The sequence below is a fragment of the Ambystoma mexicanum genome, chromosome 12 (assembly GCF_040938575.1).
Source record: "Ambystoma mexicanum isolate Mex_15411 chromosome 12, UKY_AmexF1_1, whole genome shotgun sequence".
Taxonomy (NCBI): domain Eukaryota; kingdom Metazoa; phylum Chordata; class Amphibia; order Caudata; family Ambystomatidae; genus Ambystoma; species Ambystoma mexicanum.
Window position 1 is genome coordinate 829,188,863 of NC_090936.1, and position 21,537 is coordinate 829,210,399.

General features: G+C 43.9%; 1 protein-coding gene across 1 annotated transcript in view; it reads right to left on the bottom strand.

Moving 5' to 3' along the window:
* ALX1 (ALX homeobox 1) overlaps positions 1–21,537 on the bottom strand; it is an 81,407-nt gene that overhangs the window by 3,616 nt on the left and 56,254 nt on the right. Inside the window, exon 3 of the mRNA XM_069627741.1 lies at positions 8,286–8,414. Within this exon, the coding sequence (XP_069483842.1) occupies positions 8,286–8,414 (129 nt within the window). The remainder of the gene's footprint in view (positions 1–8,285; positions 8,415–21,537) is intronic.

The following is a 21,537-nucleotide window of genomic DNA, read 5'->3' on the forward strand; positions in this document are numbered from 1 at the left end:
AAAATGTGCAATTTAACAGACGACATAAAGCTTCTCATGCTAAATTATTAGGCATGCATCATTTTTAAATAGGAATTTGGATTGTTTGTCACCATCCCAAGAAAGGTTTTTTATCGTGGCACTTCACACTATGTCCTTCAACATATGGAAATCGGTGCTGAGGGTGGGGGCATCAGCTGTCAATCAAGGCACATATTGTTGGGGAGGCAAGAGAGAAAGTAGGAGAAGGAGCATGTGTAGGTCAGGTCAGCAAGAGTTTAAGAATGTGAGAGAAAAACAAAGATGAGGAAGGGCACCAGTCCAGCCAGCAGTCACTTTATACATTGACATTAAGAGGGCAAGCTCATTTCATCATGTAACAGGTGACACGATGCTTTGTTGCTAATTTCATCCCTGGGTTCGACAAAAATGCTAAGCTACATTGAAATTACGTTTTGCTGTCTTTATAAACCAAGTATGTCATTGAAAAGATTAGATTATTATATCGTTCGGAAGAGGTTTGTTTTAACACTAAGTATAACGCACAAAGCCAGTCAGCATGCCTGTCATGTGTGTCCACTGGAAAAATATTGTGATTGTGAAATGTTTCCAATCCCCGACGCTCTTGGTTGTAATTCGTGTATAGTTTGATGTTGGTCAACCTATTAAAAGTGTTTGGTTGTATTTATGACCTGCTTCCAAGGTGGTTTTTCATAGCTGTATTCTCTCATTTTAAATATCCTCTCCCTTTTGTGAAGATTTATTGTCCCCAAAGTCATAAAATCCAAGCTTGTTTGCTCAAGGCGAACACAATGTAAACTTAGCTCAGTTGTCCAATTCTAACGTTTTAGCGAGGGTATATTATTAATTGACTGGAGTTTCAAAGAAGCAAACAAAAAGAATGTGCTTTTCCTTGCAAAGTCGCATGAACAGAAAAAAAAACAATGAATTGATAACAAGCACTAGCAAATAAAAAGGTTCTGGCTTATGTGTAGTTATTAGATAAGCATTTACCAAGCATTGATGTCACATGATCAGGTTCTCACAGCATTTCCCAGGTGTTTTTTTTTCTCCATTTTATAGCCAGGTAGTTCCATAAGCTTCTGGGGCGGGGTGCCTGCGAGTCAGGGAGCTCGGTATGTGAGCTTGCACTACTAGTGTAAGCCCACGTTCCAAGCCGCCTGATGGCCGGTACCTCCGCCCATCATCGTCCCCCACCCACCCTTCTTTTTTCCCCTCACGCTCCCCATCCCACTAACCTGATTGCAACGGCGGGGACCCGCCGTCTCAGCTCCTGCCAGCTCCTGTCCCAGTGTGTCTGCCATAAAAAAAAATGAAAGAGGGGCTCCATACTGAACCCCGCTTTCCAATTCCATGACAGCCACATTGGTGTAGTATTTTCTCTCCTGAACAGGACGCGCAAGCAGGGAAGTTGCTAGGTCTGGAAAAGACCCGGGGCTAAGCTGATGTCGGAACTGTTGGGACTGGGGGCTAGCTAGTCTTTTGGCTGTAACTCCTGAGATTCTATCCGGAGCTACAACCAAAAGATCAGGGGCTATAGCCCCCTTAGCCCCCCCCCTAGCAACGCCCCTGCGCGCAAGGCATCCCGTCCATGTAGATCATTTTGGAAAACAAGTAATTCTTGTTCAGCCATTGTCAATGTAGCCAACAACCTGCACAGCAGAATGCACAGAAAAGCATCCAATTACGAAGAGATGTGCTTGTTGACAGAAGGAACAGTCACATTTAGCCAGGTTATCAGACTGAGAACGAAAATAATCAATAATAGTCAATTACTCTCTACCAAAATTCAGTGGGGGTATCGTGCACCCAGACAGATGTTTGTATTTTTGGGATCAATGAAACCACCACCATAATTAACCTATCATGCTGTTTCCTCAAGGCTCCCATATCTCATGTTGAGGTTTCAGGGAGAGTTTCAATGTAACAACTTGTTTTTCAAACTAAGAGCACATCTTGCTGCCTCAACTTGAACTCTCTGTAGATTGTCTGTTCGTTTTTTTTTGTTTTTTTGAGGGGGTGGAATCTATCACATTGCAGTAGTATATCATGATTTAAAACGAGAACAGAAGAGAGGATAATCTAGAAAAACAGGCACATGGGACGATTGCCTCTGTCTGCTTCCGGGAGGATAGCACACCAGGTAAGCGCTCACCTCAGGCATGAGGCCAGCCTTCACATTGCAAGTTCAAATTTTGTCATTGCTGACTCCACCCATTTTTCTTCTGAGCTTGGCTAACTGAGTACCAAAAACTGGTTTATGATAACACTTTCATTGAAGCACCATATACAAATGTGATATCATTATTACTGTCATATACAAGCGTGCATGAACTGTCAGGCAGAGGGCATTCTTCAGATTCGTGCCGCAGCCAACAGATCTCTGTCCCTTATCAGTCCATTGCCAGCAATGGATGTGGGAGTACGTTTGATTTACCTCCTCACAGTACAATAGCACGTGGCACCGCCTATAAACGAAAACGATTGCATTGGATCAGCGCTTCAAGGGAAATGGGATCTGAGGAGGGCCAAACAGCTTGTGGTTGTTTGGTTATTTACCCTCCTATTTACTGCCCCCGGCCACGCTAATCCACGTGGCCATTCCCACTCGATCTCTGCCCAAACACATAGTCCTAGGATCTCCTTGAGCTAGCTTTCTTAAGTATTAGCATAAACCGTATGCTATGAATGGTTGCATGTCTTATTTTAAAGCTGTCTTCTGAGAGTGTGAGGAATGGCCGTGTGGTGAAAGCCTTGGCTTTTTGATTTGTTTTCAATAATAAAATGAAGCAGGTCATGTTTATCTCAGAAAGGATGGGCAGCTAAACAGACCCCACCCTTAGAAAGTTTCATGCCAAAAGCATAGTGAACACATGACCAGCTGCATCTGTCTCCTGATCTGCAGCCCCTCCTCTTCGGTGTCACAGAGCAGGTTCATAGGTCACAGGTGTCCTGTTTGTTTGGCAGCTGCTGTGACGCCAAAGTCGCTGCAGACAGAGGTTGCAGAACCTCGCATCCAAAACTATAATAAATATTACAAACTATCCATCTGGTATTATGGTAATAACAATAAGCCATACCTTGGATTTAGCTTTTGACTGATAGTTCAAACAGTTATTACAAGGCATATCAGATATGTGTCATACTCATGTCAACCCTGTGAGCTCAGGTCAGCTATGGAAAGGCTATGCAGGTTCTAGCCAGGCTGCCTTTCTCTGCTCAGCCAGCAGAACAATATGTCAGAAAGCAGTCTCTCTTTGATCCCTTGGAATGTTGGGTTGCACCTCTGCAGCCCAGGAAATTCCCAGTAAGAAAACTACTGGGAACCATGCTTCAAAGAGGCCCACCCATAACAAAAGGGCCAGCCTCAAACCACAGTGTTGCATACCAAAGAGCCTTGGAAGCTGCAGGCTCGGGAAGGAGGAAGAGTTAGAACAATCAGACAGAGAGGCAGGGACTGGAGGAAGATTTCCTGCATCTTGGTATCCGTGTTCTTCTTTTTCCATCCTGTCTCCTCCATGTCCTACAGAGCACCTTTGCGCAAGAAAACAAGCGTTACTTGTCACCTTGATGGGTATTGGACTGCTTGAAGCAGGCTTACTAATATCCAATCATCTGTGAGCTTTTACTTTTATAAGGAAGGGGTCTCCAACTACTTCTGTTATTTTGGACCTTTCACGAAGAACAGAAGAATTTGTGTGTGTGTCTTTTCCAAAGTCCTCGAGTTGTGATGTGAGGCAAGCTCTGTCCTCTACCCATCCTGAGGGAACATTTGGGGTGACTACTTTAGGACCAAGACCTGCACTGTAGGCCAGCTGCACTGGTACCAAGGCTCATTGGTGGTGAAGGACTCCTTCAGTTGCCAGCTCGCCTCCCCGGACTGGGAGTGAAGAGGAAAAGGATTAATCTTGCTCCTGAGTCCCTGATCTCGGAATCTTGGATCCAGAACCAGACAAGCCGCTGGATTCCTGGATTCTGTGGCTTCAAACCACCCTTTCACATGAGTCAACTGCGTTCAAACGCCTTCAAGCCATCAGGATCTGCAGTGCTGCCTTTGGGACTTTGTTCGAACCTCAAACCAATGTATTACTGCATTGAACTAGTTTGCCACTGCATCGCTCCATCAGAGCACATGACCTTTCCAACTTGAACAAGAGGTTTGCTGCTGTAGAAATTCTCAAACATTGCATCTCAAATAATGCATCAAACTACCAGCAATTTGGCCGTTGACTCCAGCTCCAGTGTTGAATCAACCATGCTGGCCTCATTAAACTGTACCACTCAAACGCTGTATCAAAGCACTTCACCTTGAACCCGACTCGATGCAGTCTCGTGGACTGCATCACTGCGACTAACCACATCTGAACCTGGTTTTACCCGCACGCACATCGCTGAGAAGACTGGTGTGATACTGTTGAACATACAAGCAGGAATAAGGTACGTTTGAGTTTGAAAGGCTCAAGTCCCCATGGAACACTTTTGGGATCCGTGTGAATTTTATACCAGGCATTTGCACCTTTTTCTACCAAGGCATATTCTTTTTAAATGAGAATTTCGCAATTGCTTGGCTTTCACCCACGCTACAGTCCCTAGAGTGCTTGCTACATTTACATTCTGCATTTTCTGTGTTCTTTCTACAGGGGTCGGTTTGTGTTAGTGTTTTTCTAGTTTGGTTATATTGCATATTGCTGTGATTAATTAAAGTATAAATACTTTTATATAATCTTGATTAGACATTCCTTTATTTTGTACTCTTGTAATATTGCTGTTTACGTTGCTACTGTTATCACATTCACACCCCTTTTAAGGGTATAGCCCGCCCTCAGGCCACATTACCACAAAAGTGAAGGCGGTATGTCTCTTGACTGCGCCTGTTTCACATTTATGATTGGGATCACTGTTGTTTTGTAGTAGTGTGATGGCTGAAAAGGTGCTTAAGCCACTGCGCATCCTTCTACCCCTGCATTGAAGTAGTCATTTGGACACAGAGGGTTAATGGTTTAATTGCAGTTGCAAATTGGTTACTGGTGCAATAAACAAGTCTTAACCAAGCGTGCCTTCAGTTACTTGATTTGCAAGTACTACATGTGTCCTTGAACAGAAGTCCTATAAAAGAAAGCACTGGTAAAGCCAACTGTTAAGGCCTTTATATGGGTATTCTGCACTTGCCGGGCATTGCTATAATATTCCCAGGTTCCTGCATCATTGTACAGCTATTTACATCTTATGGTCAAGTGGTCCCATTATGGCATTGCATGGAAAATGCCTAACCCAAGCCTACAAAAAAATCAAAAAATGTTGGCTTTGTCATTGCTTGGTACTGCATAGTGTCTAAATAGCAGTCCTTTGATAAACAAAAATATGATGGAAAATTGTGTGCGCATTCTTTAAATGGATATTTCATCATCTATTTTGTCATCTTGGAAAGGAGAAAGTAGCATTTCTCATAAATGCACTCCATGATAACATAAAACAAAAAAATTATCCCCTCAGTACATTTTTGCATGGTCTCATTTCAGCCCGATCTCTGCTGTAGAAACGCGGGTTTAATTATTCTATATTAATTTTTATAACGCGCTTAATGCTAAAGAGGTTTCTAAGCACGGACCCGGGATTCGAACCCATGTGACTTTGCATCGTTTTGCGTCCAAGACGAGCACGTTGCCACAAAGCTATACTCCCTAATAGAACAGTTGAAGGAGGTATAGTTATTTTCTTGTCAATATGTGTTTGCTGTTAAAGACAATGATAATTTAGGACAGGGAAATTCGATCTAATCTGATGTTTTGTCTCAAAGTATTACAAACACAAATGTTTTGTTTAATTATTTTAATAGTGTATGTAGACCCCCTTGGGTTCCACAGCAGATGTTGGACAAAATCCGCAGTAGATGTATGTAATATGTTAGGATGTTGACATTTTGAACCTCACAGTTAAGGTTAAAACTTGATTACACAGGAAAATAACTTGTTGTAGGCTTATGGCATTTGGCTTCCATTGACAAATCTTCACCAAACCTTCCGAAAATATTTATTTCAGTAACTACAATGCTTCTCTGAACTTTGGTGCTGATAGGAGAAAGGGAAAAATAACAATGAGGCTACCAAAAATTTCCTTTTAAGAGGAACTGCCGTTAGGACCTTTCTGAACACTAAGCGAAACACACAGAATGGACGATTAGCAAATTTGGAAGGCATATTCTACTTGGCTTCATTTGGGGTATTTTCCAGTTTTTAAATGTTGATTGAGTTGTGCGGCTTTTGTACATCCGAGCCTGGCTACATTCCATTTTTTAATTTAAGAATAACAGTCACAGAATCATGCACATAACATATGGAGTTCATAGCATGCTGTCACATTTGTTATATTTGATAAATAACAATTTAAACCACACATGCAGCGGTTTTAATTAATCACTAATTACATCACTGTATGAAATGCCTGAGCTGACCAATTATTACATATTTTTTTCTCTTAATATCCACTTCACCAGGCATTCTTATGAAATATATTTTTCATTATGTTAGTGCCTCGAGGAACAACAAACTTTAGAAGCTAGGTTTGATCTGCTTGTTATCTCCACTAATGAATGACATCATCATATCATATAACCACGGATGCCCTCCTAGGGCCTCCTGCTACAGCTCCCGTCCTTTGGGGATTTGCAAGGGAACACCTCCGAGCCAGGCAGCACCATTCAGCCACCCACCCCTCTAGGAGCGGGCGTGGAGCAAGGTGAGTGATGAATTTGTGCCATGGACTGACCACAGATTCACCCCCTTTCACATATTGCTAATGTGTTGGATGATTGGTGCTGTTTGGAAAATCCTCCTACAGAATGCGTCCGCAACCTGAGGCTCTCCAAATGTTTTTGACTACGACTCCCATGAACCCTCACCATTGAGTCTGCTGGCTAGGGATAATGGGAGTTTCAGTCCAAAAATTCTGAAGAGCTGAAGGTTGCTGTCCCCTGTCCTACAGCCTTCACATATTTATTTATTAAATGTATATAGCGCGCAGACAGCCCAGGGGCATTGTGGCACTGTTACTTGCAAGGAAGACTTAGTTACAATGTCACCAGGGCATTCTGGGATGTTTTTCATTCTTCTGGCGTTTGTGAGGAATAGAGGTTTTGCTTCACGCCTGATATGTGGTGTTATTTTATTTTTTAGGAGGGTCATGCAATATCAATACATTTAGTTCACAAATTGATAATAACGTAAGCACTGTGTATTGCAAAACTGATTAGGGGCAAACGAAAAGAGCACACTGTGTAATAAGGGCACGCAGGCCCGATTCACAAAGTGTTCTTAATGGTATGAACCCACTGTAAAAAGCTTTGTAAATGAGCGCATTTGTTTTTTATATAGTGATGTCCACTCTGGTTGATCTAATAACGTGTAAAACAAAAACTGAGAAACGATGTGCTGTGTTGTATGCAATATTTATATTCGACTAGATTGTGCATTCTTTTATGCTAGGGATAATACAAATAATTTGTAATAGGCGATGAATCCACCATTTTGAGTTTCTTTTTGCTAAACAGAAATGTTTATGAATAAGACATTATTTCCGATTTCAAACAGATGAAATGACAGACTGAATGGGAAGCTCAGGGAAACAGACAGAATACTGCCTCCAAACTTAAATCCAGTGGACAATGTACATTTTATTCTAAAAAAAAACTCAACCGAAAATCATAATAAGCATCTCTAATGTCAACAACAATTTCTGACATTTCAATGAAAGCATAAAACAGAGTATTATGTAAGCAGTTTGAAGAAAAAACAAAATATGTCCCCGGGACTAAAGGGAAAAAACAGCATAATTGCCCAGGGACTGGAAGCTGGGAAAAGAAAACAGATGCATTGGCAAGGATTGGCCATTTCATGGAAAGTTTTTTCCACAGTTGGCTGCGGTTCACCAAACAAAGCCCCAGTGCTAGTCTTTCATCAAACTGACTGGTGTTTGTTTGCTTTGCATTGTCAACAGACACAAATAATCTGCAATGCATAACCCTGCAGAGTAATATGTTCGCCTAGCATCCCTGTCGCTCACCAGCAGGCTGCCTTGCTGGCCGGTTTAAAACATCTTAAAAAATCAGTGGTTCATGTTTGCAATGTATCTTATCAAAGGGATGGTTGATGAACAAGCAACTTTAACGCAGTCTACAAGAGTCCAGGGTTTGGCTGTCTCTGGAGAGCAATACATAGGGGGAGGAAGAAGTTCAGGCAGTTGAGGTCATTTTGCAGGGCAGGAATTCCCTAATCTAGCAGACTGATTACCTGTGGGTAGCTGTCTGTCCGTGGGAGGACCGATATGTCGTAGGTGGCAGCAAAGTGGCTTTTAGCCTGTTGTATCTGGCCATAACGCTCCCTCTTTCTCCATTTCGCTCTTCGGTTTTGGAACCACACCTATTTAGGGGAAAAACAACTATTACCTCCAAATCACAACAAATGTATAGCTTCACGCAAACCAGCAACTTTCACACATCCTGCCAATACCGAAAGGGAGTGAGATGCATACACCGTATCATTATGAGCAGATTTTGCGTAATAAACCTCAATGGAACTACGTTTCAGAAATTGAAAAATTGCCACCAGCTGTTACTGACAAGGTATCTGTGGCGTGTTGTTGAGTTAAGTTACTTTAAATGCCAATATCCATTGATTTAAACCTTGCTGTCACATGCTGAATATTATTGTATTTGGCACTACACTCCCATCTTTATTGTATTGCTCTGCTGCATGTTCTTTACCCATAACTGTTTCCCACTCTATAGACCCCATGGCCAGTCTTTGACTCTGCCACTGCGTCTCCTTTAAGCCTGAAGCCTAAACGTAATGAGCTCTTCATAGGTCTCACAAACTTCGGCTCTCTGCTAAAGCCCTTGTAGCAGTACGCAGAGGAGCCCTGGTGTCAAACCGCCGCTCCATTATGCAGGAAAAGTGCACTGTGGTGAATGCTCTGCCACAGTATCAGGCATTTTGTAGAAGCTAGTGCAACTATGGAAATTGGGATTATTGCTGTTGAATGTTGCATTCGGGAGCTGCAAGTGTGCCATGCTGCTCGCTGCATTGTTTCTTTTCTAATTGTGTGGAGCATTATAATGTGGATGAATGATATTTTTTATTTGTTTATTTTATTGTATTGGTTTATAAAAAACCATATGCAAAGAAATACATAACAATGGAGAAAAAAAAGACATTCGATTTACAAATTAGCAGATATAGAACACATCAAGAAAACTTAAGTTGAACAGTTCAGTTAAAATGTAGTCTCGCTTAGAAATAAGATATAATACATAAAAGCAAATGATAGATAAAAGAGCCTAATAATCTATAAACAATCAGCTGCTGCACTATGGACAGAGTCCCTTTCTTTGGCCATTGCATCTTAATAAAAGCAGTATGATGACTGGCGCCATCTTAGAATGCTATAGCATATATGAAAACAGTTATTTTTAATGTTGTGTATCAGCTCTGTGATATTGTTTTCCCGTTGTGTCAATTGTGAGCCTCAGCTTGAAACAATACATTTTAGTTAGTGAATAAATAAATGCATTATTTTATCAGTGAACAATTTTGCTGTGTGCATTTTTATTTATTTAGTTTTTTTTATTTATAGGTTATTTAAAATGCACCTATACACAGTGTTTTTAGGTGGGGGAAACAGGAAGGACAGAAAGGTGGTGATCTTAATAGGCCTTGTGACATTCAGATCCTGCAAGTGCAGTAACGAGAATTGCATAGGGGGGAGTGCAGGAAGAGGGCACTAGGGCCCGTGAGAAGGAGAGTGCCAGGGGAGGAGAGGTGGACGAGGCCCAGGGAAGCAGAGAATGCATGGGAAGGGGGGTCCACGAGCTAAGTGTGATGGAACGGCTGGAATGGCTCCACTCCAAAGGTGCAGGCCAGCCAGCCAAGTGCAGACAAGGGGGCCCTCAAGGGCAAGTGCAGCATGAGGGGTAGGGTGTGGGTTAGGGGAGACAAAGTACACAGGTACACTGGACTAGGGGAGGGGGGCTGGTGCCCTGTGTGACTCTGAAGGAACCAGGCCACCAGTCTAGGGCAGAGGGGGAACATTAACAGGGTAGGGGGAGAGGGAAGGGAGAAGAGAAGAGGAAGGTCTTGAGGAGCTTCCAGAACTTAGGGAGATCTGGCTCATGGCTGAGAGGGGAGCAAGGCCATTCCAGAGGCAGGCAACTGTGGAGGAGAGAGGCCTACTCCCCACTCTCTGCTTGGCAACGCGTCTGATCTGCAGACAGTTAGAGCTAGAAGACTGAAGGGCTCTAGCAGGGGGGTATTTAGAGAGAGAGAGTTGGATGTAACAGGGTCCCTGGCCCAATAAAGCCTTGTGGACGATGCAGAGGGTCGTGAAATGGATCCTCACAGCAGCCAGGAATGCAGAGACGCAGGACTTGAGGCCAAAGATAAGCCTCTTAGTCCTTTTCGGGATTAGTTGAGGGGAGCAAAGGGAGAAGTTAGGTAGACTGCGGAAGAGGTTGCTGCAGTAGTCCAGCCTGAAAAGAACCAGAGCTCTGGAGACACTGAGTTTCTGGAGGAAGGTGAGGAATGGACGAATGCATCTGAGGAGGTGCAGCTGAAAGTGGGCCTTCTTGCCCAGGCCTGTGATGTGAGGAGTGAAGGAGAGAGATGAGATGAAGATGACACCAAGGTTTTTTGCTTCACAGGAGGGTGAGGGTAGGGGGCCCATGGAGGGTGCCCAGAGTGTGGGATTGAAAGAGGGAGCCGGGGTCTCGATGAGAAGGACCTCTGTCTTTCTGGCATTAAGATAGAGATCATTAGTAGTGCAGCATGCCTGAATAGCGGATAGGCAGTCAGGAATAAGAGAGGAGGAGGCAGAGGAGGGTAGCTTGAAGAAGAGCTACATATCAAGTGCATAACACTGGAAGTTAGGAGAGAAGGTGGAGATCAAATGGGCTAGAGGTGCCAGGTAGATTTTGAAAAGCCAGGGTGAGAGGATAGAGCTCTGCGGGACGCCACAGGGAGAGAGTGAGATGGTGGAGAGAAAAGGGCCCAGTTGTACCTGGGAAGGTCGGTCCGAGAGGAAGGAGGTCATCCAATCCAGAGCCAGGTCTCTCATGCCAAGGGCGTCACAGAGTTGCTTTATCAGGATGCCATGATTGACCATATCGAAGTCAGAGGAAAGGTCAAGAAGGATGAGAACAGAAGGAGAGCTGGAATCAATATTAGTGAGCAAGTCTTCACAGGTGTTCAGGAGAGCAATTTCCGTGCCACTAGGAGAGCAATTTCCGTGCCTCTGGCAGCTCTGAAGCCAGACTGGTGGTCGTGGAGGCAACCAACAGATTCATTGTGGTGGATAAATTGGGAGATGGCCAGCTTCTCCAAGAGTTTACCCAGGAAGGGGGCAATGGAGATAGGGCGGTAGTTAGCTGGACAAGAAGCATCGGCTTTTTTAGGAGATGGTGCACAAGGAAATGCTTGAGGAGTGAGTGATTGCAGAAATCGGCCAATGCTGGAGCAAGGGAAGAAATGTTGTCCTTGATAGTTCTGGAAGAGCAAGGGAGCACCTGTCTCCATAGCTCTGGTTCTCTCTAGGCCGGACTACTGCAACAGTCTCTTCCTAAATCTGCCTGCTTCTACTCTCTGCCCTCTGCAACCCATCCAGAACAGAACTGCAAGACTTGTCCTTGGCCTCAAGCCCAGGGATCGTTTTCCTCCAGTACTGAAATCTCTGCACTGGCTCCCAGTGGCTGCGAGGATTAGGTACAAAACCCTCTGCATTGTCCACAAGGCCTTCTGGGGCTTGGGGCCTCAATACCGCCAACTCTCTCTTCCTAAATATCTTCCATCTCGAGCTCTTCGCTCATCCACCTCCAACTCCCTCAGGGTCAGTCGCCTCTCCAAGCAACGAGTTGGTGGTAGATCTCTTTCTTCGGCTGGGGCCTCCTTCTGGAACAGCCTCCCTGTCTCCCTGAGAATTGAGTAGAACCATGTCCGGTTCCGGAAGCACCTCAAGACCTTCCTCTTTGCTTCTTCTTTCTCTCCTCCTCTCTCCTGCTGAACTCCTGACTGAAACTGCCCTGGTCACCTGGTTACCCTCTGACCTCGGACCCAGTTCCACTCCCCCACCAGCTGTACACCTGCACTGCCACCCGGGCAACCCCTGCACTTGGGGGCTGTTTCTGTATCCCTACAGTCCCCCCAGCTCTTGACACTTGTCTGCACTTACCCCTGCACTTGCCACTAGTTGGCCGCACTTTTACCTATTGTTTTTATTTATTTTATTTATTCTTTACTGTTGATCCTATGTATTGCACTGCCCACTCCCCCATAGCCCCCGCACTTTCCCTTTCCCCCCTCCCCTGGACTTGGGCAATCTTAATGTCACCTGGCCTAGTAAGATCGTTGTCTTTGTCTTGCCTCGGTTTCCCCTTCCTTGCCTCGTCGTGCCGAAACACTTGTGTATAGGCGTGTTATAAATGCCTTATCATATCATATATTATATCATAAGACTTTCATAGAGCGGACTTGTCTAGAATCCTCATCAGGTGTTATGGGAGAACAAAAGGGGAGTAGGCAGGGAGAGGGGGGCCAAGGGAGGCCTGAGAGAAGGTGAAAGAGAAGGGTGAGTGAGGATGGATATCCTGAGTTTTGGAAATGAAGTGAGATGCCAGAGAAGTACAGAGGGTGGGGAGGGCAGGGGAGAAGTGGAGATTGCTGTAGGGTTGGTGAGTTCCTTGCAGATTTTGAAAAGTTTTGCTGTGTTGTTAGTGGCAGCGGAGATGAGGGCTTGGATATAGGCTAGTGAGGGCTGTGTCAGGGTGAGAGTCAGTGAAAGGAGTAGGAGGAGGCGTGAAGGTGGCGGCAAAAGCGTCAACCGGCACACGCTTCATCAGCTGAATGAAGGAGAAGGAGGCTGGAGGTATGGGAGGAGGCTTCACCGGGGGCCCAAGGAGGTCCAGGTGAGAGGACAGGAGAGCATGATCAGACCAGGAGAGAGGAGTAATGAGAGGGTTGGTGATAGGGCGGTCTGAGGAGAGATGAGAGCATCCAATGTGTGTCAGTCGGAGTGTTTCAGAAAGGAGGGAAGAATGGAGATGGAAAGAGAGTCACAGAGGTTGTGGAAGAGCACCTAGACCACATCAGGGGAGTCGAGGTGACTATTGAAGTCTCAGCAGAGGAGGAGAAACTTGGAGGAGGAGGTCAGAAGAGAAGAGGTGACATCAGCCCATTCAGAGAGGAAGTGGAAGACCTGGCCAGGGGGCCTGTAGATGTTGGCCAGAGTCAGCGAGAGGCCAGGGGAGACACCAAGCCTGGACAAGGCATTTGAAAGAGGGGTAGGCCTGAGTGGGTATGATAATAGGAGATACGCACTCAGGGAAGATCAGGGTTGCTTCGCCCCCTGGCCGATTAGGATCTTGTAATCCTCAGAGAAAAGAATGTCACACTAGAAGTGTGCACTAATGGCACGAAATCCCCAAATTACTTTGTTTTCAAATGAATTACACTTAAGAAGCTCGACAAGTTACCAAAAATAAACATACCCGCAGTCTCCATACAGGTCAAGAATTCTGTCCTGGCACATTTGTGTCAAGGCAAAATATGGAGAGATACATTGTTGAAGCTTAATATGGCATTAGATGAGTGCACTCACACTAGCACTAGAACTGTGCACTAATGGCACAAAAAATCCCCAAATTACTTTGAGTTTTCAAATGAATTACACTTAAGAAGCTTATTTTTCTTTATAAAACTAAATTGCTATTCAGAGCTGACATTCTCCCCCACCTCCTACCACTACTCACACCAACTCACTTCTATTTCCTTTTCACAACAGTGGTCTAGTGATTACCTTGTCAGCCTTGGGTCCAGCAGTGATGGAAATGGACAAATGTACTGGGGGAGCTCCGTCTCCGTCCCCTAAGCGGGGTTGCAGGGTGGATTGTCAGTGGTGTGTGCAGGACTGTGGCTGGATGTTCAGTGGTGTGGGTGGGAGGGGGTCGGAGCTAAGTTTTGATTGATGAGCGTGCCCTGAATATAGGATGCTGGCTGCTTTGCATAAAAATAAAGTGCAGTTTGGGAACATAAGAATGACCACCAATGTATTAAACATGTCTGTGCTAGTAATTCAAAAGTTCATTCCTTCTGGCACGTAATGCACACTCGGTATGTGTGTAATTTCCTCTGTCAGAATAATTACCCTGACAGTAAAATGTGTGCAAAGCATGAGACATATTTACAGCTTTGGACGGTTATGTTGTTTCAGCTTGGGTTTTTGAGCACAGGGCGACATTCAGATGCAGTTTGAAAAGTCATTGCATATCGCAGTTCAGCTGCATGCATAGAAACACTGTGTCTCTATGCATGCAGCTGAGCTGCGACAGGCAACGGGCGGTGTAATCCCCAACAATTTGAGGAAGCTCTTGGACCCTAATTGCAACTCGCAACAGTTTCCTGACTGTTATGTCTGAGACACGACAAGACGCGTTACAGTTTCCTGAATACTGTGGGCCCGATGCATGGAAATTTCTGTGCGGAAATGTGTATGCATGTTGCCAGGGTGCCGGTAATAGTTATGGGGGACCCCACGCAGTGTCCTTGAGGTGCAGATCTGGTTGCGGGGGACCCCATGCACTGTTTCAAGGGTGCATGTGTTCGCGCCCGAGGAGCACGCAAATCTAGGTGTATCTGGCACTTTGATTTCCGTGGGGGCGTTTCGGGAGTGTTCCAGCTGCGACTTGCGTGTACGGTCACTTTGCACAAACAATTCTACGAATACGTGGAGCTCGTCACAATATATTATGCAGCACAAGCAAATCAGGGAACTCTTTCCCTTACAATGAATGTGGCACACAATAAAACCACTTTTTATTTTTACAATCCCAATTTATTTTTTAAGGAGGACTCCAACCTGTCTCACACCCAACCTCCACCAGCACCCCTTGTCACAATAGAACAGGAACTAGGCCGGTGTTTTGTCAATTAATATTTTATTAATGTATGAATGAATATTTTATTAATGTATGTATAATGTATACAGTTAAAATGACCACCAGTGGGCGGCAACACAAACTTCAGGGTATTCTTGGTCAAGTGGCACACTAGGACAACTCAAACATGGATGGCACACAGATTTACTTTACTGATTTCACCACTACAATCAACAGTTCAATACACCATGAAAATGAATGCAACTCAAAGGAAAGTGCATGCGCACATAAAAGATTCTTGAGTCCCAGCAACCCTCACCCTCCTCGAGACCTCCACTAGGCTTGTCAGCTTGCGATGGAAGGCAGTGGCAAAGACTGGGAACACCAGGTTAAAATCAGATTTTAAATGGGGTTTTCAGAAACACCAGGGAGTCAGCAATGAATGTGATGATTCATTTTTCTGCACCAGGTAAAAGAGTTTTTACCTTATTCGGACAACTGCTATGGGACAGCACACAAGGGCACTCATGCTGCTTGCTTTTAGGAGACAAATAGGTCTTCATAACAGACTAGACAGCACACAATAGGAAACTCATGCAACACATGCAACACATGAAAAAATAAAAAGGGAATACAATTGTAAATCCGTTATCAGAGTATAGTAGGGGAAGAGGGATAGACCAGGAAAAGTGGTTTTAGAAAGGTGAAGCGAAATTTCCTGGAAAACAAAAATGCAAATAACACTCATTTTTACGAAGGCTGCAAATGACAGAAAAGCTTTAAGCAATGAAGAACTCACATAGGAAAATCAGTTTTCAGTGAAAATAACAGAGGCACATAACAGGTAGGCTCTGGCCTAAGGGATTACGCACACTAGGAAAGACGGTTTGAGTTCAAAATGAGAGATGCACATAGAACTTTGTTTTGTAAAACACCTTTTAAACTCACTGACACATTCATTTTTAGCTCGCAATGGATTTGATTTGTTGGGGAAACACTTTAAGACTATAATGACTCACAAGACACTTGGAAGAGGGAGTTAGTTTCGAATTCTAACTCTCTCAATCCAGTGAAATAATGTGGGAATTAATTGATTTACTGAAAATAATATACTAGGGATCTACACAAGCAACTGGAGATTCTTCAATAGGAAATGACAGAAATGCATTGGCAAAGAACAGATTTTCAATGGAAACAATTACTACAATGCACAGACAGGTGAAATATTTTTCTATGGGAAAATGACTGAATTACACAAACACAAAGGATTTCCACTGGGACAATTACCACAATGCACGGGCAAGTGAAATATTTTTCAATGGGAAAATGACTAAATTACACAAAGAAGATAGGGGTTTTTCCATGGGGGAATCTCTATGGCAATTCTAAAGAAAATAAGGCTTATTTAATCTATTGCTGGGGATGTATATGCTTACAAGGGAAGGGCTTCATGGACATCAAGGGGCACAAGGGACTCGCTGCTGGGACAATCAAGGGGTCAGTCAAGGCCCCTCTCTGTCCTCCAAAATCAGCTAATCCAGCTGCTGGCTTCACGCCAAGATTTAGGCCCTTCTCTGCAAGGATGGTTCTAGATTTGGTCAGCTGCACACCTCAGATTTGGTAGGGAGAGTCTTGATTTGAGGCAGAGGGGCTTATTTATAAGGCAAATGACATCGCCTATTTGTCATAGTTCTCGCAGAATTGATAGGGCATTGGTCACAGGTTCCCTCCCATCTGTCGGCAGATAGGTCCAAAGAATGTAGGCGTGTTTTGGGAAGCCAAGGGAGGATACCCCATCCATCATCTAACTTAGACAAGGGGCTGGGTCTGGTTTTTGCACATGAAAATCTCACTGTATTACAAATGCCCTTTGTCATCATATTATCACACATATGTCAGCATTTTTTAATACTACAATTTTCAGGGAATCACATAAACCTTGTGTGATGTCTGTGCGACCTATTGATGTGAATCTACAGTATTTTCTCATTTTCCCCCAAACTATATAATGAATAATCTGGCACTCGGTGGGCAGAATATGGATAACATTTTACATATTCCTTCTAATTTCCATGGTCTCACATTTATACAGAGATCACAAACAAGTTTTTCCTCATAATTTGTTGTATGTTGGTGTCACAAAAATCATTTTTGGTTCCTCAGAAGCAGCTCACTAATAGCTTTTCAGAAATCCAAACTTGAATAGTGCCGATTAATATATCCCAAGTTATCCCCTAAACAACATATCTCTCATTATCTGCAATGGTTGTAAAACTTCTCTGGACTCCACTCCCACCCTTGGAGGAGATCTCATTTTAGCTCTGATGTCAAGAGTGAGGCTTGTGTTTAGAGTAGCCAGAGCTTCAAAGGGCTGATGGACAGTTTTTATGACGGCCTAAGAGGTTTTAGTCATAAAACTTGGGGAGCAGGAGAATTCTTGAACCTGTCCCCTTGACAACAGAGCTTGGAATCGAGTTTCACACTTGGGGGATTCACAGCAAAGACATTAAACTAGGATCTTGGCCTAGCTCGGCTGCAAGCATTTTACATTTAAATCAACTCTTAGAATTGCACCATTTCACATGTAAAACCCTTGCAGAGTGGTTACCTGCAAAACAGTGATTAATGAAGGGCAACATAATGTATATTTAAAGACTTTAGGTATATGTGAAAGTTCAAAGGATCCCTTTAAGGCATAACTGAAATGTCCTTTGTCAATTCCGGCCTAGAATCACTTTCACTCTGCTGGAACTCAAAATCCCTGTGTAGATTCTGCAAATGATTGTGTCTTCTCGTGATAGGCTCATGATGAACAAAACGTACAATTCCTTTATTACACTTCTGCAGACATTTTGAAGAGCATGTATTTATTTTAAAGGGAAAATGGATTTTGCATGCAATGAGTTCTGTCATAGTAAAAAGCTCCATTCTGCTGTGTAGGCTTGCACACATTTGGTCATTTTTTATTCACATGCTGGATGCTGCCTTTTCTGAAAACAGGACTTCATCCATTTGATACTTTTTGCAAAGGTAGTCTCATGTCTTTCCCTTCCGTGAGGCAATGAACATTTGGAGGCGTCTCCAAGTCTTGACGATTAAATTCCCTCCTTTTCTCTTTGAAATTGAAAGGCCTTATTTCCAAGTTAATTCATAACATGCTTTTCATTTTGGGGAGCCCTCATACTGACTTTGGCCCTACTTATAGCGTTCACAGCTATTTCACCCCACAAGCGCAGAGAAAAGGTTATGCCCTTAGGCGCGCACAGAGGTGTTCTTGGCTTGCGGCCTTCATAGGGTCTCTGTGCACTTTTCCATGAATCAGGCCCTGTGGCTCAGACAAAGCAATCAGGAGACTCACAGCACTCAGAGGGCAGAGAGCTTCCTCAACTTGGGGGTTAGGTGTTGGGCCTCTAGTCTACACAGAAGGGTGCACCGGCAAACCAGTTTTTACTGGAGTGCAGCTCTTTCTTGTTTTACCCCAATTCCTACCATGGGGTCCAGAAGAAAAAAAGTTGTTATCCCAGATTCTCCACTTGACCAAATTGTTTGATTCAGAACAAAAAATGTTTTCTCTCTGTACCTCACCTCTCATATCTTGAAAGCCTGGGAGTGTAGCCATGTATTAAGGGCTTTAAGTAATGCAGGATATTTATAGAACCCGTTGGTTTTCAGGGGTAAATTATAAAAAATCACAGAGCGCATACAGATTTTTTCACATGGCCTAAACAGTGTTTACATAAGTACAACAGCATTGGTGCTGGTAAAAACAGCGTTGCAACTCGCGGTCATGTAATTTCCCAGGCTCACGTTTCATTTAGACACGCCAAATGCATTTGCGCTCGATGATATTTTGATAATACAGACACAGAGGATATGTACCTGTTTTCCTCTAATGATATGTCAAACCTGCTTTTTTATCGCAGGAAGTTTCTGATCACGTGTCTAGTGTCCTCGGTTGTTATCTATATAGTGGCACTGTCTTGCTAGGCATTTGTAGGTTGCTTATAACTAATCCATACAACCTCTTCACAACTCACATCAAAATTCTTGAATCGATTCCTAAAGAAGGCCGCTGCTGACTACTCAAAGATGAAAAAATGGCAGCGTACACAATTTGTGGCTGCAACCCGTGACAAAATGTGCGTGTTTGCCCATTTACAAAGCTTTTTCTACAAGCAGGTACATTATGCTCACGGTACAAATTGCACCCAACTGTTTGTAAATCGGTAATACAAGCACTTTCTGTTCACAGTCCCAGGCTCCAAGCCTCCAAGTGGGATTGGTCGCCTGGAATGTCCCATAGCTAAATGGCAGCTGTACAATCGGACACCGGCCAGCATACGGCGCCTCTGATTTATACATTTTGCAGCAAGAAAAATGTAATATTTTGCGGCACAAAAACATACATTTTGCGTCATGTATGATTAAATAAAATAGCTGGAGGTCACTGTTAAATCTACCGAATTCCTTTTCTAATGTCCTTATTCTGCCTCTGGATTGAAAACAAAACTCCCTCAAAGAGAGTTCCTCATTATGAATGATGTGCTTAACTTCTGCACAAATGCAGGGCAAAATGGGCACAGTATAACATTCTGTATTGGCACTCCCTCGATGCGATCCGGGATGATGCTAATCCGTGTTAATCCATAGAATAAGAACGTGCTAACACTGTTACATGTGCAGTTTCATGTGATCTGGCCCATAGCATTTCCCCGAAGTATTTTTTTCCAGCATAATACTTTCACCAACCACAGGATGTGGTAGGATTTAGGGCCAGATTTATGCTGCTTTTTTTCTTTGATATTCAACTGCGTGAGCAGCACCTCAACTAATAGACTCGCGAGCAGACATAATATATGAACCTGGACGGATCGCAGTAAAACCCAAGGCTCTTGTAAATAAGGGCACTTCCGGTTCATGCGTAGTTGACTGGCACTTTTATTCAGAGTTCGTGCTCTGGCTCTGCTTGGAAGTTTCCAACTTAGACGTTAAAGCACATGCCTGTGGAGGGGCTTGGGACCAGTTGTATTCTTCCCCCGGGCAGCGTTACAGGGCTCTGCGCACTCTCACCAGAAGGACTCGTTATATCTCGGGGGTGCATTCATTTGATGAGCTTTCACTGTGATTTATAGGGCCTGGGGGCTCACAAATGTGCATGCAGTTCCACCCCCGCGTGTTCACGCACTTTAGAAAGGAACTTCTTTTTTAATTTTACTTGAAAGAAGAGGTTGACAGTCATTTCAACATGGCCGATGGCTACCTCGAGGAATGCAGCAGGAAGAAAACAACATTGATACGTTAGGTCGAGGCTGCCCTATGAGTTTTACCATAGAGTAGGGTGGCCATATCGTATATGGTAGAACCTATTATTGCAAGACCTCTAACGAGGTGCTATGGGCTGCTTCCAAAGGGGTTGACCCCGAACTTTTGAATGGGGCTATCACTGCAAACATTTAGTGCATGCATATAGTGAATGGAACAGGTGTGAAAGCAAGGTAAAAGTTAGAGACAACATTCTGGGCCTGATTCGTGGAAGTGTTTTATAATGGCGCAATCCCATAGGAAAACATCCCATGAATCAGGCCCTCTGTGTTATAAAAGTGCCATTGCAGTCAGAAAATGGCAATAAATCCATTCCCATCCTTTTTTGGAGCAGTTAATCAATTACTGCCATGCTTACCACATGGCTAAATTAAAAGTCAGGCTTTAGAGTGGAGCATGGTGCTGGATGTAAATCCTCCACTGGCAGATTTACCATGCGTGCCATTACTGCCTGGAGTAAATACACCAAATCCCCAGTGGAGTCCTAGTGACTCATCAAAGGGGGAGTACCACTGCCACGCTGCCAATAGTGATCCGGTGGTAAAACCAACAGACTGAGAGGATGGAAAAATGTAACAGCGTTTCCGGTACTTCCACAGTATTACTGCCAAACTCCCAGCGAGGCCCAATGTACCGTCGATGGCATTTTATTCAGTGAGAAAACAGGCTCACAGGGTGGCATTGCAGTACAATAATTACAGTTTATGTGACAGAATAATTTTTCATTCCAAAATCATGCATTTTGGGAAAACACCCAAATAACACAACATTGAAATACTGATGGGGTTTGAGGAAGTAAAGGGTGTACTCTCGATTCAGAAAAGTTTATCAAACGAACTCTGCTGGAGGTACTGCAGATACAGGTAACAACATCAACACCACTGGCCTGCAGCTCCCCAGATGACTGTCAACCTCTAACATCAAGGATACGTGGGCTGACGGCGACCTCACTGAACTGACTGTGGCAGCTGGGCCATCCTTTGATGTATGCGACCAGGTTTGGTTCAGTGTAGATTAGAAACCACTTTTGGAAAGGCGGGCAATACTCCTACAGACTGACAGCATTGCTAGGCGAATAGATGAATGGGATGCTGACCTTTCGGCCCAGAAATGTTATCAAAACTTTGTGCACACTCACGAAGGCAGGATTTGCTAATCAGATTACATTTGACTGAAATGCCCTTCGATGGTCCCCTTTAGAAAAAGGTCAGGGGAGATTGCTTTCCCTCTAGAAACATTACACACGCACAGCAGTCACTGATGCTTCTGGACTCAATCACGTGTAAGTGATTCTGAAATAA